Source organism: Camelus bactrianus, chromosome 3 (assembly GCF_048773025.1).
Source record: "Camelus bactrianus isolate YW-2024 breed Bactrian camel chromosome 3, ASM4877302v1, whole genome shotgun sequence".
Classification (NCBI taxonomy): Eukaryota; Metazoa; Chordata; class Mammalia; order Artiodactyla; family Camelidae; genus Camelus; species Camelus bactrianus.
This window is the reverse complement of record NC_133541.1, coordinates 7,943,303-7,959,560: the sequence shown is the minus strand read 5'-3', so window position 1 is coordinate 7,959,560 and position 16,258 is coordinate 7,943,303. Positions and strand designations below refer to the sequence as shown.

The 16,258-nt window shown below is 47.2% G+C and overlaps 1 protein-coding gene across 4 annotated transcripts in view; it reads left to right on the top strand.

The window, feature by feature from the left end:
- The window catches only part of SEMA5A (semaphorin 5A), a 444,304-nt gene extending 429,728 nt beyond the window's left edge, over positions 1-14,576 (top strand). For 3 of the 4 annotated variants that reach the window (XM_074356161.1, XM_074356152.1, XM_074356145.1), the window contains 2 exons: positions 4,383-4,594; positions 8,042-14,576. In XM_074356161.1, the coding sequence (XP_074212262.1) occupies positions 4,383-4,594; positions 8,042-8,161 (332 nt within the window). In that variant the 3' untranslated portion in view covers positions 8,162-14,576. Of the gene's footprint in view, positions 1-4,382; positions 4,595-4,742; positions 7,354-8,041 lie in introns of those variants that run through there. The other variant, XM_074356165.1, reaches the window with a different exon arrangement.
- Positions 14,577-16,258: the final 1,682 nt, after the last annotated feature.

Below are 16,258 nucleotides of genomic sequence, written 5' to 3'. Positions count from 1 at the left end.
AGTTTGGATAGTACAAATTCCAAGGCAGCCAGCCTCAAACCTCCAAACTGCTGAAATGACAAAATAGCACAATTTTACGATGGGAACAAGGACATATCCTATATCTCTAGAGGTATTTTTCAAACTTCCTGCAACCCTAAATGACAGAAGTCACATTGTCTGCTCAAACTCGTGATGCTTTTGGACTTTCCCATCTAGTCTAGTTCAGTCCTGGCTGGCTGGGAGGGGCTGGCTGTCCATCACTTAGAGCCCAGCCCTGGTCCACCTTTGGTGCTCAGAGCCCAACATCCACATACAAGACCAGTGTCTTCCCACATGGGGCCGATGACTAGACAGCACCGTTCCCAGCACGATCCATTCCAGACAGCGCAGCTCAGCTGGCTTTGGTCTCTCCTTACGTTCAGAAGGAATCTGGAGTTTAATAGGTGTGTTTCAGGAATTACGTGCTATTATTAACGACATTAAGAGCCCACTATCTGTTATACTCCGTTTGGTCAGCCACCTGTTAATCCATTTGTTCAGTCTTCTTTGCTGAGTGCCCACTCCGTGCCAGTTTTGTGAGGGGTGTTGATCTTCCCGTGGGGACTCTAGAACCAAAAGTCACAGCCCAGGAGAGCCCGGTGCCTGAGAAAGGCGATGTCTGGTGCCTGACGTGAGTCTGTCCAGTGAGTTCACAGACTGGCAGCTGCTACCTTGGGGTCCGGCTGCAAGATGAATATCGACGAGTTCTCATAAAAATAATTGTAGCCTTGAGTGCCCCTTAATAGTTCTAGATCAGTCGCTCTGTGTCACCTTATAAAATGACAAGAGGTATCCTGTGTGGTCCTCACAGAGAGCCTTCGTGTGGACCCCAGATCTCACGGCTCTTTGCACAGAACCCCTGGGGAGAGAGGAGGGTTTGGAAGTGAGCGTTTTTCAGATTACAGATGGGTAACGTGGGACACACACTGCATATCCGGGAACCATGCTCCGTGACCCATCGCTTGAGCGATGTCGCTGTGAAATGTGGGTGACGTGAGGCTGCTGCTGACTGTCCCTCCTGGCAGTTCTGGTCGGCTCTGTAGCCAAAGGTCCGGTCAGGTCAGGCTGCGCTGCAGGTAAGGGACGAAAAATGGTTTTGAGAGATTTGGGTTTGGGGGGTTGCAGGAAAGGGGTAACAGCCACACCTTTTCACCTGCATTTTATAAATAAGGATCATGAGGGTCAGAGAGCCGAGGTTCACACAAACAGCCCAGGTGGAGCTGACTTTGGATCCAGGCAGTGGGATCCCAGTGTGAGCTTCAAGCCCGGAGCACCACAGGGGAAGGGTCCTGGTACAGAGCACCCCAGAGGATGGTGTCTGGGCTGTGCCACCACAGCAGCCCTGGCCAGGTGACACTCTTGGGCAACACTTGGGACCCAGTGGAGCAGAGTTCGCAAGGAGTGGTCCTGTCCCGAGGGAGGTCAGGGCAGAACCTGGGGGCAGCCGGCTGCCGCCTCCCCAGAGTGACTGGCTGCCTCCAGACCACTTTCCTTGGCCAGCCCTCTCCGGGTTAGGATGTGGGCGCTCTTCCCAAGACCCCAAGGATCCAGAAAGATGTGATACAAAAAGCCCACTTCCTTCCTCCAGTGCTGCGTGTTTGGACCAGCTGTGCCAACGGCTGCGCCACAGCAAGCCTCCAGGTGCTGGGAGTAAATCTCAGACACTGTCATTACTCTGCAACCTTCGGAACTGATTGCTTAGTTCTTCAGGCTGCTGACACTGACGCCCCAGAGTAGGCGGGTTAAGAGGTCAGAGGGGGCTAACTGTGGGTCTGGCAGGCAAAAGCAGCTACCTAGCAAGGACGTTTGGGGATGTTGAGGGGACAACATAGATGTCTTTTTCCAGTTTGTGGAAAAATCAGTCCAACTTTGCACAGAAAAGCAGCCAGTTGAACCAACTGGGTCATTGGTCTCTAGCTTTACTGACCAAAAACAACAGCAAAAATCATCTTCAAAGCAAAGAGCTACATTAAGCAGATTCAGGAGACTTAATAGGCACGATTTTTCCCTTGTGCAGACAAATGTAGGCCTATTGAAATATTGAAATGTTTCCACTTAGAGAGCTATTTTTAGTTGCGTGAGACACAAAGACAGTATATTTCTCACAAAGATGTCAGCTGGCCCCCGCCTTCCCCAGGCACCTGCGGGAATAATTCATTTGACTAACGACCCAGCGTCTGCATATGGAGAGAGTCGTACATCTTCCATAGGTTACAATATAATATGTTATCAGTGCAGCAGAAGTGCATTTATCTGTACGTGGCACTGACCCCGGGGAGTCCAAAGCACTGAAAGATGGAGAAATGGCAACACGTGTGAGATCCTCTCTTGCTTATCTCGAGGGCAGCTTCAGGTAAGAGTAGAAGCTTCTAGCGGCTGCAGGTGGAACGGCCCCTGGACGCTTTACCCAGCCTGCCCAGGTTGGGAGCTGTCCAGCCCAAGAGGCTTCAGACAAAATCAGGAAAGGCCAGAGATAATTTATGCATTCCTTTCACTGTGTTAAACCAACGACCACATGATAGAGAAGTGAAAACCTGAGGTGGGGTCAGGGAGTGGGTGATGCTTGTGGAATGTTTCGTCCTCCTGGGTTATCCAGCCCCTGGTGCTGAAGATACTGAGACCTGAGTTGGGAATCACCGTGTATAGAGTCTCCATATGGGTGGGAGGGATTTGGTCATGGCTCACAGTGAGCAGAGGAGGAGGCTGCCTCTCTGCACGTTGTCATCCACCTTGTGAAGCAAATCCATCTCCCAGGGCCCCGGGGCCCTGGAACACGGTGTCCGAGGCAGCAACAGAGCACAGCTTAGAGGGAGCAGCTTGGGAGTTTTGGGCTGGATGAGGTATACATCTGGGCATCAAAGACATCTCAGAGAGTCCTCAGGGAGGTGCCAGGTGATTAAGGTGCAAACATTCCAGGACCTGGATGCAGGAGACAAACTCTCAGGTCTCTGTCCCCGAGTGCCCTGGGACAGAGTCCCTGTGGGGCCTAGTGGACTCACCTGGTATCCACAGTGGTGCCCAGCAGGCATCTTTAGTGCCGGGTGGACAGGTAGGGGAGGCAAGAGTGACACTGGGCCCTCTGGTGGTACATGGAGGGGACATCTTGGGAGAAAAGCCAAACCCTCAGGCTATGCCCTGTGCAGTGGAGAAATAAGGCCAGTAACCCTCAGGCGAGCTGGTAGCTATACGGAGCTATACAGAGCCAACACAGCGTAGAGAAAATGAGGCCCCATTGTGCTTTGCCTGGTCGTCAATAATCTCAGCTTCATGGGCACTGCTTGGATGTTGTCTTTATTCCCTGAAAGGCTTAATGCTTTGATGGTAAAGGGTTTTAACCAACGCACAGTGAACATCTTTCTTTTCTCTCTTGTCGTTCTTTCTCAGAGATTAAGCAGGTCTTGGTTATGGTATCTTGATGTCACTCAAACCAATCCTATATTCGAGACATAAGTCCGTGTCAGTCCATTTTCTTCAGCAGTTTGTATTTATAACTCAAAGAAAATAAAGAGGCTATTAAGTAGGGAAAAAACCCTATGGAAAAAAGAGGGTCATTTCATGACCAGTGAAAGATCATATGCCTTGATTTCTTTGGAGTAAACCATTTTCTTTACAAGGTCTCCAAAATACAGTGTTAGTGAAAAAAAAAAACAGTACCCAGGGTAATACTTACACACACACACACACACACACACGTCATGCAAGTGTACAGAGAATCTCCTGGAGAGCACAGGAGAAGGTGTCGCAGAAGCCCCCTCCAGGAGAGATGAGAGACGTACTCTTGTATACCTTTCTGCACTTTCTAATGTTATGCGATATGTGCATATTCATGTTCCAAACGTGTGAGGGAAGGATGGTGTAGCTGGAGCGCCTGTGTAAGTGAAATGATAAAGGAGAGGAGAAAACAGTCTATCTTGCAGGTGAGCCGTGATTGGAAGCAGTAAGTGCCTCCTGGCTTCGTTCCTGGGACACAGCCATGCCGCTTGCAGGGACCCTCAGACTGTTAGGGAGCACGGAAAACATGTCCCCTAGAAACCCCATAGACCATAGCTCATGCTGCGCCTGGACCAAAAGAACCGTCTTGTTTAAGCTTGTAAGGAAGAAAAAAGCCTCTGCTGGTGTATCAAGGTGATCTCCAAAAGACGGGTTATAATTCCTAACAGCATTGACTTAAACTATGCTGTGCTCAGTGCAGAGAAGTGTCTTGGTGGCCGTGACATTTCAGAGGGGAGTCGTATGATTCTTGAGTTGGGGATGGGTGTGGGGCTCTCCGCCATGTCCCGTTTTGCTCTGCACACGCTGAGCTGTGGACGAGCGTGTTCTCCCCCGGACTAGCCTCACTCTCCGTGACGCTGTCTCCCCAGAGTTCAACATGTTCCACATGATCGCCGTGGGGCTGAGCAGCTCCATCCTGGGCTGCCTCCTCACGCTGCTCGTCTACACCTACTGCCAGCGGTACCAGCAGCAAGCCCACGACGCCACTGTCATCCACCCCGTCGCGCCCGCCCCTCTCAACACCAGCATAACCAACCACATCAACAAACTGGACAAGTACGACTCAGTGGAGGCCATCAAGGTAAGGGATGGGCAGCCCCTGCTGCAGCCAGGTGAGCAGAGAAGGCAGGTGCACCCTGGGGGCTGTTGGCAAAGCTCAGTGGTGGTGGTGCAGATGACAGGGTTGGGGACAGGTAAAGGGCCTCCCTTGTGACGAACTGCCTTTCCAGCTTTGTTTTGCCTGTGAACACATGGCTCCTCATCTTGAGAACTCGGGTAAAATGGAACATGGAAATGGTAACAAGTAAAAAGCTAGAAAATGTTGGGTCACTGGTCACCACCCAGCTCTGCCTCCACTGTGCCTCCGCGTCCAAAGAGGGGTCTCGCCAAAGAGAAGAGCTCGTGCTGAGGCCCTGCACGCGCCGGGCAGCAGAATGAGGACCAGGATTGGTCAATCAGATACGCAGGTCCACAGCAGGCGTCACCAGCATGGCATCCTGAGAAAAGCTGTCACATGATTATAAAGACTCTCTTATACTTTTCAAGCACAGTGAAGTGCCTGGCGCTCTGTGTGATGTAGAAGCGCTCTGAGACTGATGCGGGCAGAGTATTGTGTTAAATTTTCCCTGTGGACGATTAACCTGGTGTTTGACTGAGAAACCTAAAGTAAATGACCAGTCTCTTTCTCATTCAAAAGAAGAAGCGGTTGGGAAAGGGATGGACCTGAGAAATCTGGGCTCATGAGTCCCTCACCGGCTGGATAGACTGAGCCCAGGTGCCCACACTTCCTGAGCCTCCATTTCCTCCCTGATAAATTGGAGATAATGAGAGTCAAATGGGGTAATTTATACACAGTGCCTGGCAAAATAAAAGTGGTTTTTATTTGAGGCAGTTCACATCCTGCCTCAAAGTACAAGTTACTTACTTCTTTGAACCTCAGTTTCTTCCTTTTTAAATCAGACATAAAAATACATACCCCTGGATCATTGTCATGAGGTTTAAATGGACTAAGAGACCTGACGCCCAGGACCCAGCAAATGGCGGCTGTCGTTCTTATCTCGTCTGCACAAGAGATCAGGCGTCTACACTGGGAGGACATTAGTGGTTCCTGTGTGCTGTACCAACCTCCCCACCTCCCGCGTGAATGCAGGGGGTTCTCATTAGCTAAGTTACTTAATTTTTTTTCTTGTTTTTTTCCTCTTTTTTCCTTCTGTTGAATTGTGGTTAATACACAATATTGTGTTAGTTTCAGGTGTACAGTAAAGTGATTCAGTTACACACTATATAGATATAGATATATTTCCAATTATTTTCTGTGACATGTTATTACAAGATATTGAATATAGTTCCCTGTGCTCTACAGGAAATCCTTGTTGTTTATCTGTTTTCTATGTTAGTCTGTATCTGTTAATCTCCTATCGCCAATTTATCCCTTCCCTCCTTTCTCCTTTGGTAACCGTCAGTTTGTTTTCTGTGTCTGTGAGTCTGTTTCTATTTTGTAAATAAGTTCATTTGTATTATTTTTTTAGATACCACATATAAGTGATATATAATATTTGTCTCTGTCTGGCTTACTTCACTCAGTATGATCATCTCTAGGTCCATCCATGTTGCTGCAAAGGCATTATTTCATGAAGTTATCTAAATTTTGATATTCCTGTTAAGTTGGTGTTTACCTTTAATATTTCTAGGGAGCATTTTTATGTCCTCTCTCTTCTGTGATGGTTTCCTTTGAAATTCATTTTTCTTCCCGCATGGGAATATGGAATATCTCCAACCCTTACCACTTCAGCTGGTTGGAAGGTCTTATGTCCCAGGAGCCTCAGTGTCCTCACTTGTTCCCCACTGCCATGAGGCCCCCCACTTGGACAGAAGCAGCACCAATTCATTTTCACTCATGGACCCTGCGTACACTGGGATCCAGAATCCATCAGCACCTTGTACTCATCAGATGACAGAGTCGGGGCATGAAGCGCCCAGAATGAATAACACACCCCCTGCACCCTCTCAGCACCACGCTCCCAGAGGGCGAGGGGGAACGGGAGCTTCTACGAGCAAACATCTTCAAGGAAGAAAACCTCCAGGATCCAAGAATGGGGCCTTTCTAAACGTGATTCCAACAAGAGTCTCTACTCGTGGACATATTACATTTCAGCTTGAGTGTTTGTTGACGGGGGACGGGGGAGCAGGCATTAAAATAAATATATTAATAAGTAGATTGTACAGCATGTCAGGTGGGCACCAGTGCTGTGGTGAAAGGAAGCGTAGCAGCAGCTTCTCTGTGGTCTCTGTCACTTCAAGCGTTGGAGATACTTCAGCTGGCCTTCCATTCTCGCTTACGATCCAGCAGCCACTGAAGATAATCAGAAGTCTTGCTGCTCTGCTTGTGGTGGCTCACAGCGAAAAAAAATGTGACAGTGAATGTATGTATGTCCGTGTATAACTGAAACATTGTGCTCTACACTGGAATTTGACACAACATTGTAAAATGGCTATAGCTCAATAAAAAGTGTTTAAAAAAATAAATAAATGAAAATAAATTTAAAAAAGAGAAATCTTGCTGCTCTGAAGGCAGAGTACTGCTGTCTAGTCTCTAATGAATCTTTCTAGAACTTTCTTCTGATACCTTGTCCAGACAAGTCCTGGACATCTAGGCTCTGCCCACCACCATAATCTTTACTTTGATCCTCTCAAAATTTACTCTGTATCTGGGAGTGTTCAGCTCTTTAAAAGGTAACTTTTATGATTAATTGTGGAAGTGCATCTGTGTCAGAAATGGTCCCAGTAGTCACCTTCTAACAAGTGCAGAAAAAGAAAAGAAATAAAGAATTTTGTGCATTTATTTAAAAGTGTTCCTTCAAAATCTCTTGTCAGTGTACCATGGTGATCAGAAAGCTGCTTAAACACCTACTCAGTTATATGGGGTAATATTCAAATTGTTTATGAATTTGCAATCACTAGAGTTTTAGGTTTCCTGGAGATTTCAATTTTTCTAGCTCTTGGAAATTTCCTGACTAAAATTTAAAAGTAGAATTTCTGATGAAAGCTCAGAAACAGACTGGTCTGAAAACCTACCAACCTCATGCTAATTACGAGGCAAGTCCTCAGCAAGGCAAATGATGTGACGAAGCAAGGAAATGAGAAAACACATTTTAAAATAACGGGGCCTTATCAGAGAGTTGAAATTCCATAGACAGCTGGCCCTTGAATGATATTTGAACTGCACAGGTCCACTTACATGCAGATTTTTATCAATTAAATACGACAATACTGCACACTCAGAGGTTGGCTGACTCTGGGATGCTGCGCTGTGGATACAGGGGAACCGCAGATAGAGAAGGACCACAGATAACGGAAGAATGATAGAGGGCTGACTGAGTTACACTCCGATTTCCAGCCGCAAGGATAGTCCTGCGCCCCTAACGCTCGCATTGTTGAAGGGTCAACTCTAACTGTCTCCTAATTACATTCTCTTCCTGAAACACTATTTACTGAGCATCCTTAAATCTTCTATTTTATTTTGTCGCAGGCATTCAACAAGAACAACTTGATCCTAGAGGAAAGAAACAGATACTTCAACCCGCATCTCACTGGCAAGACCTACTCTAACGCCTACTTTACAGATCTCAACAACTACGATGACTACTAAGCATTGATGCTTTTGGCTTCCTGTAACTCCCTGGCTCCTCGAGGCCTGCGCTCCACGACTGCCCATGTCTCCAAGACTTCAGAGATGGAGTTTGGATGCATTTCAAGTGCATTTCAAGCCACCAGTGTCCCATTGCTGCCAAAAATACATGTCCTTAAAAAGCAACAAAAATCTAAATATGACATCGTGAAAATCTGGTCTCCTTCTTGATCCTTGTTTAATGAGCCATGGTGTGATGGTTTTTTTTTTTTTTCTTGTGTTCAGTCCATTTTTTCTAACAAGTCGCTTGTTTTCTTGAGCTTTTCGTAAATGTACCACCTGCGTTGGAAGGAGTCTTTAGAGACGTGAACCTCTTCTTGCTCTTGAGCGTAAATCTTCACTTTGTTTCAATTCAAGAAAATAGGCACTTTGTATGAGAGCCTCCCCACCTCCACACGGTTTATAGGACTGATGAAATGCAGGCTCTGAATGTGGCCCTGCAGTGACTCACCACGGCTCTCCATCTCCTCAGTCGGGATGATACTGTGTGCGTTTAGACTTGGGATGATTCCTGCCTGAGGAAGCCCGGGGATCCAGCCTGGCTTGCACCTGCAGAGGCGGCGGTACGAGGAGTGAGTCTTGCAGTGGTTACTGTGCTGTCACGGGGGGAGGTGAGTTACAGGGCAGAGGCGCGGACGCAGGGAAGGGGGAACGCGTCTGCAGGTGGCCGCGAAGCTAGCCTTATTCTGACTTAGGGACTTCATGAGACTGCAGGGAGCTCCTTGCCACGCGGTTGGCCTGGAAACCCACCTGTCTGGTCTGTAGTAACATCCCAAAAAACCAATCTGTAAAATGACCACTTGTTTAGCATTTGAATAATAGACTTGACACCTCCCCTCTCTCTGCAAAGAAAATCTTGAACATTCATGATGCCGATGAAGAAAGTATGGAAAGTACTGAAACAGAACTGAAAACAACTTTTTTATTTTCCATGTTATGGAAAGTATGGAAAGAACTGACACTTAATGAAAAGCAACTTCTTATTTTCCATCTCCCTGAGAGAACCAGTGTACGGCCACCAGCCCTCCCCAGAGCATCAGTGGTGTGTAAAGCTGGTCGCGGTGCACATGGAAGTGCTCCCCAAGTACCAAGCTGTCATTTGCTGCCTCCGGGTCAGGTGAGGAGGCGATGTTTAGCTCTGGTGCCTTTTATTTTTTATCTCAGTGCTGCCTTCCCACCCGCCCACCGCGCCTCCTCCCTGCATGGCAGCAACAGCATTTCGAGACCTCCCTTGAGAAATCAGTGTATCTGGAAGTAAGGTTTTTAATGATCCCTGTGGTTCTGAGCTTTGATCACTCATAAGCATTTCAGAGTGTTATGATACTATTCATAGTGGCCCCCAGAAGGAAAAAAAAACAGGCTAAATTACTCACACAAAAAAGTTGATACATAACATACGGCAGTTGGTTGAATAATTATTGAAAGTTAGACCAAGATTGAAAGTGTCCATTTGATGCCTCTGGGCATTGTGATAGCAGCCTGGGTGGACATTAAAACATGTTCTTATTGATAAATGAACCCTCAGATCTGTGAAAACACAGCATGGGCACCGAGGGATACAGTCTTACTAGCTTACATGTTTTTACCCTGTCTGATTTAAAGAAATTGGGAAATCCTGTGTTTAGTAATGAATGTGGTTGAATTCAAAATATTCTCATATCCCCACATGTTCAGAAATGGCTCTACTAAAATTTAAAGTCAAATTGCAGGTGGGCTCGGGGAGGTCTGAGAGATTGCAAATGAGTCACGCTCCGCATCCTTCTGGTGGGAAGTTCATGCTGCCTCTGCTGCGCGTCTCGTGCGCTGCGTGCACTTGCTGTCTTTAGGCTAAGGCCGCACTTAGGGGGTGAAAGTTAGCCAGACAGTCTTCTAATTGCTTTTGGGTTGGATTTCTATCGGATGCTTCAACCTGTCTCATCACTTTCCTGAAAGACAAATATTCTCACTGGGTAGCACATTTTAGCAGTTTTTTGAATCCTTCCCCCACAATATTTTCTAAGCTTAAAAGGTCCTTCTGTTTCCCCTAGGAAAGAAGACACTGGTATTTTTTAAATAGCATCACTGAACTTGATGGGAAATGCTTTCAAACGACATCAGAGTTGGTCTTTAATCAATCCTGTGCGATGACTAGGGGGAGCGCCCTCCCCCACGGCAGGTTTTCATGTTGCTGATTGCATCAATCTTTACTCTTATCACAGCAAAGAAATTCACTCGTTCCTGTTCCCTGACACTCTATTCAAAAGAAGATTGTTCCGTTCTCTCTCTCTCTCTCTCTCCCTCCCTTCTTCCTTCCTTGCAGCCTTCCCTCAAGCTTAACAGGACATCCGTTGGTTTAGGGTGGTCTCAGCTGTGATCTGCGTGTTTTAACCAGCTGTGGGGTCCCTCGCGTTTTCCCGCGACTGCACAGCTGTTGCTCACGTGTCTACGCCTCCCCTCCACACCCCTTGTTAAGCCCCCACGTGGTGGGCTCTCCAGGTGGCGCCTGCCGCTTCTGCTGGAAGCCCCTTCATACAGCAGCTCTTCAGGCTGGGATGGTTGGGGTTCCCACCAACACTTGTCACGTTTTACATTTCTGTGTGACTCCTTCAGTGTCTCTTTATCTTTTTTCTTATCTTTTTCCTTTCTTTCTTTCTTTCCTTCCTTTCTTTCTTTCCTTCCTTTCTTTCTCTCTCTCTCTTTCTCTCTTTCCGGTATAAGCAGCACACATAGATTTTTAAGATGCATCTCTCTCAGCCTAACATTAAATGGCATTCATCAGTTTAACTTCTAGGGCCATTTCTGGATACCGTAGCAGTCTGGCTGGTTTTCACAGGAAACTGGCTTTAGTCTCGCACTTGGATTGGAAGTGACCCCCAGCGTTCAGGGCTTTCTCCAGACTCGCCATCCTCTAACGCCGGCCCTGCGGTGCTGCAGAATCCCCGCTCGCTGCAGAGCACAAGGCCTCCCCAGAACAGCCCTGCAGATGGTGGCTCTGACGAACGTCAGGGCTCTGCCACCTGCATGACAGGGACCCCGTGAATTCCGGGCGCTCTGGGGCACAGGGCCAGGCTCTGCTATGTGGAGACCCAGCGCCCCCAGACCCGGGTGTCTCCTTGCACACCTGCCCGTCTGGCTTTAGGCGTATGTCTGTGCTGCTGGCCCTGGAAGCTGCTGGGAGGAGCTGAGCTTCCTGCCCCTTCAGGGACATCTCACTGAGCCTGTAGGGGATGGGCATCGATACTGGGGGGAGAGAGGGGTCCCTGTGGGTGGAGGGGGCAGAGGCCCTCCAGGAGCTGAGAGGAGTAACTGAGAGGGTGAGGGTGTCCCTGCCGTGGAGCAGCCTCTGTCCCCAAGAAGGGTCAGGCCACGGGGTCAGCGGGAACCAGGGATCTGGCCCCACGGACCCACGAGTGATGCCAAAGAGAAAGGAAGTGAATGTGGGCGGAGGGGACGGTGAGAAGGGGCACTCCAGCTGAGTGTTGTGGGTGGTCCTGGGAGGGGACCGTGACGGGCACGCACGGTCCTGTGGGTCTGATCCCTGGATCCTCCAGGGCCAACCGCCCGGAGTGCAGGTGAAGGTGCCTCTGTTCCTTATTTATCTGCGAAAGGGTGACATTCATGGGAGTCAAAGCCTGTGTGGGGAGTGTTCCCACTGGGGTCTTTGGTGGAGTCAGCGGGTCAGGTGCCTTCAAAGTTAGGGACAGAGTCTCAGCAGGGGTCTCCAGGCGCCCGGGGGCTGCCTGAGGACGCATTAGAGCGTGACTGCAGGTCAAGGGAGACTTCACTTAAACACGTATCGAGCCTGCTCTCAGCCACCGGTTCACGTAAACACTTTCTTGACGCGCACGGAAGGTGCGACCTTGAGGGAGCTCGCGCTTACACACGCCTGACGCTCCTGGACGACGGTTCCCTCGCTGCTAGAGTAAATCATGCACGTTTCCCAGCACCGTCAAGCCACTCCCAGCGCTGACTTCCACCCACGGTCATGAACTTTCTTTGGCCCCAGGGTGTCTTTTATACTTCTGTGGCATTTTCTTGTGTGTGGCATTTTGGGGGTAACTACGTTGAGTTCAGTCTTTCTGTTTCAGAAGGTGACTCTGGGGCACCTGTCCAGAGACAACATGAGTCTGCTCCGAGCCGCTGCTCTCCTCGCGCGTCGTCCCGCAGCTCCGGTCACCATTTTCTGTGAAGGCAGGGAATTAAAACAACAATCTTGAATCTTCCCAAATGCAAACTCTCCCCTCTTATTTTTTAAGATGGTACAAATTGGAGTTCACAGACCTCATTGGCCGTGTCCAGCGCATTATCCCTTCTAATGTCTCTTATTTCATGGTAACTTGTGTTGACTTGGTGATTTATGGTGACGCTACCAAAAATTGATTACCTCTGATTACCTCTGGCTTTATTATCAGACACTAGAAGCCATGCTGAGCCCCTTGCTTCTCTAATCAATGGGTGTGAAATAGGAGAACAGAGTAACATTCATTTTGGCCTGAGAAATGCACAAAAGGGAATGCTGACTGTTTCGCAGCACATTAGCGTGTCAGGTAAAGTATCTGGGGACCAGCGCCCATTGTGGGGTTTATTTCAGCTGTTCCTTCCTACTGAGATCGTTAATAATAATTGATTTAAAGATGTTTCGTAATTCGATAAATACAGAACCAAGGCATTCTGGTGATCTATTTTGATAACCTGATAAAAGGCAAGAAAATAAATTGCTTTAATCCTGGCTTCTTTTCTCTTTTGGAAATTGAAAAATAATGAAGATGCGGAGTGGGACTATTGGCAGGGAGTTTTAGAATGACTGCGCCATACTCCTTTTCTATGGATTTATGTTAAAGATGCATTATAGATATTGCTGGAGCAGGTGGGTCCAGGATTTTTCTGACTGGTCATATGTTGCATCACCAAAAATTAGGTACATGTTGCAGAAGCATCAGGAATGGAGACGTCTTGTCTTGAAAATGTAAGTTCACACTGCGAAGGGACAAGGGATATCGTCAAAACCAAATTCGGAGCCTGACACGAAGCACTGGGCCCAGTGAAACTGCCTCATACAGTATTCTCATGAGATCAGATTAGTTCTGCCATAAAAAAATAATCAGGCTTATGACCCGTGACCAGGTTCAGTACCATTCAAGCAGACACGTTTCACTGTGTTGACATGATGACGGTAACGAGTCAAAGATACTTTAAGGCCTGAAAGGAGAAAGCTCGAGCCAGAAAACCACCCTGTGGCATTTCTTAAACTAACATATTGCGTCCACAATAAAATTCATTCCACCTCTTCCATGTGGGAAATCTGAGGCCACCAGTTCAAACACGGTCCTATTCTTTCTCAGCTTTTTGGCCACTTGATGCCAAATGGCCCAGGTATGAGACGTATGGAAGTTCAAAATGGTTCCCATGTCAGGTAATACGAGCTGGGAGCAAAGTCTGGATTCTGGAAAATCCAAACTACCCTGGCATCTTGTCACTAAGAAGAGAGCTTTGATAGGAGGTGCAGATAGTTTAATTTCCTGTACAAAGCTGCCAGTGCCTTGTTTTAAGATGGTGATTTATCACTTCATCTGGGTCTCGTTGGTTCAAAGCAGAGGACTGACTGGCTGCACTTTGAAGAAAGTCATTCTTATGTGTCTCTGAACTCAGGAACAGAACATGAACAAGAAGCACACCACAGTCAGATGTGACTTCCGCCCTCACGGGGGTGCGGCACCAGAGGAAGAGGTGCCCTGGTGTGTTCAGAATTTAGGTGAACCCATCTCAGCCTTCCAGAAACTGACATCACTTTAATTTTACATTTTCCAAAAGAACAAACACCTTAGCGTTTGTTCTGTAGTAGGAATGCCAACAGGATGCCTATAGAAGGTAGAGGTTTTTGTCACTGTCCCTTTTGGGGCAAGTCTGTAGAGTCAAAAAATCAGATATAGGCTAGTGATGGCTGCCACAGATTCGGTGGTTGGGATGAGAACCGCCTGGAATATTGCCTGCTGTTTGTTTGTTTGAGGTCAGTGTCAAAACTGCTTCACAAGTTCACAAATTTGTCACTCAATTTGGGTTAAGAAAGTTAACGGTGTTTTCTCTGCTAAAGTTGATTTCTTTTCCCCTGTACCATGACTGTTGGCCAAAATCAAACCTGAACTTCTGCACTTTGAAAGAAAGCACAGTATGAACCTTCAACACAAGCACCTACATTCATCACCAAAATTCTACATCGTCCGCAAAGAAAATACACAAACTTGGTCCAATGTAGGGTTCTTCAAAAGTGTGTACCTGAACTTGTGTGTTATGCCACTTGTGACTTTTGAAGACGTTACAAAATGTTAAATGCCTCATTCTGTGTTAATTTGCTGTTGCTGTTTTGTGATACAAAATAAACTTATTTGGGATTGTTTCATTTTTTTTCTTTGAACCTTCTCCCAAGCCACCTTACGCCCTTGGTAAACTTAGAGAAAGTTACTGACCTTGAGGTTCATTTTTTAAAGGCAAAATGTATTCGTCATATTGGAGCTTTTTCAGGATGAGGTAGCATTGTCTCCCCTTCATTTGAACGAGAGAAATGGAGATTTGGCTGCCCTGTCGGGATGCTCGTGGGTTGCCAGGCACTCCCTTTCAGGACTGTTGTGGGTACCACACTGTTTCTCCGTCCTTACATTCGACTTTCAGGGTTTCATCGGAAACCTGGATGTTAGAAATGTGCAGTACAAGTTTCCAGTGGTCTTTACTTTCATCTTTTCTGTTCATCAATTCGCTGGTCTTAAACGCTCACGTGAGAGCTGTCCAGGTCTACATCCAAGAAGGTTGTCTAGTGACACCTGACAGAGACTCTGTTTTCAGGATCAGTTTAGGACCCCGGTTGTGGCCGGGCAGGCGGGACCTTATCTCCTGCTGCCCCGGATCAACATTGGAAGTTCAGGGAGGGGCGGGCGGGTGACCCAGCCAGTCAGCAGACACCGGCTCTCATGCTCCCAACCTCACCCCTGAGGAAAACAGACGTGCTCATAAGGTCAAATGAGCTGGTGCCACAGCAGTGAGACTTTCCTGCTCACCCTCTGTTCTTGGCGAATTGCCAGTTGCTAGAAACGTCGTCATCTTTTGCAAACAATAAATTCATAAAGAACAACCCCCAGTCCTGGTGACGGTCCAGCCATCTTCCTTTCATAGCAGCCCTTCCTCATCTCTATCTGCCATTTTGGGGACAAAATAAGAGACCCCTAATATGTACAGTAAAAATTGTATTATATTTTTTGTACTTATGTTTTATGTAAATAGTTTGTCTCATTCTATTGTAAGTGAGCATTGAAATAAAGCCTACTGTTTAGGAAACAGTTTAGTGGCATTTTTCTTTGCATGGCCTCAAGGGCCGCTGTGTCCCCAGTTGTGCTGAGGCGTGATTGCTACTTGAAAGAAAGCCTTTCATGGGAGTGAGGCTGCAGACCGCCTCCTGAGTAAACCTCACGCCCCGCTCCTGTGTGATCAGGTCCTACTGCCTCTCGCGTGGAGGCCAAGATGGACCAACCAGCTTCTCGATGACTCTGGGATGACGCCGTGAACAACTTGTACGAGTATTTCTATGGCCAACGGGAAATGCGTGTTAAGAAAAACTAATCAGGTTTTTTAATTTACAGAGAGTCAGTATCCTGTGCCGTTGATGACCATTTTATTGTTAGATTATGTCATCTTGTCTGTAGCAAACGTATTCCATTCTTCCTTGTGTAAAACAAGGTTTTCCTAGGATGAACCACTGTCAGTCAGCATGAACACTGCTAGAAGAGTCAGTGTTCATGATCCTATGTAATCGCCCTTCCTCTCACACACGTGTACATATATACATCTCATACCGATGCACACATGTATGTGTAAAGAAGCAGACGTGTATAGTTTCACATGTATAATTTTCAATTGACCAAAAAGCTGTAAAGCCCATTTAATATGGGCACCAAAAATGAACATAACAAAACAAAGCTATACTAGTGAAGCGTGTTATAATGATTAAACTACTTTTAATGCCAACTAATGAAACACGGATTGTTTCAATCTGTCTTTACCCAGATAGATGGATGATTCAGGCTCACTACA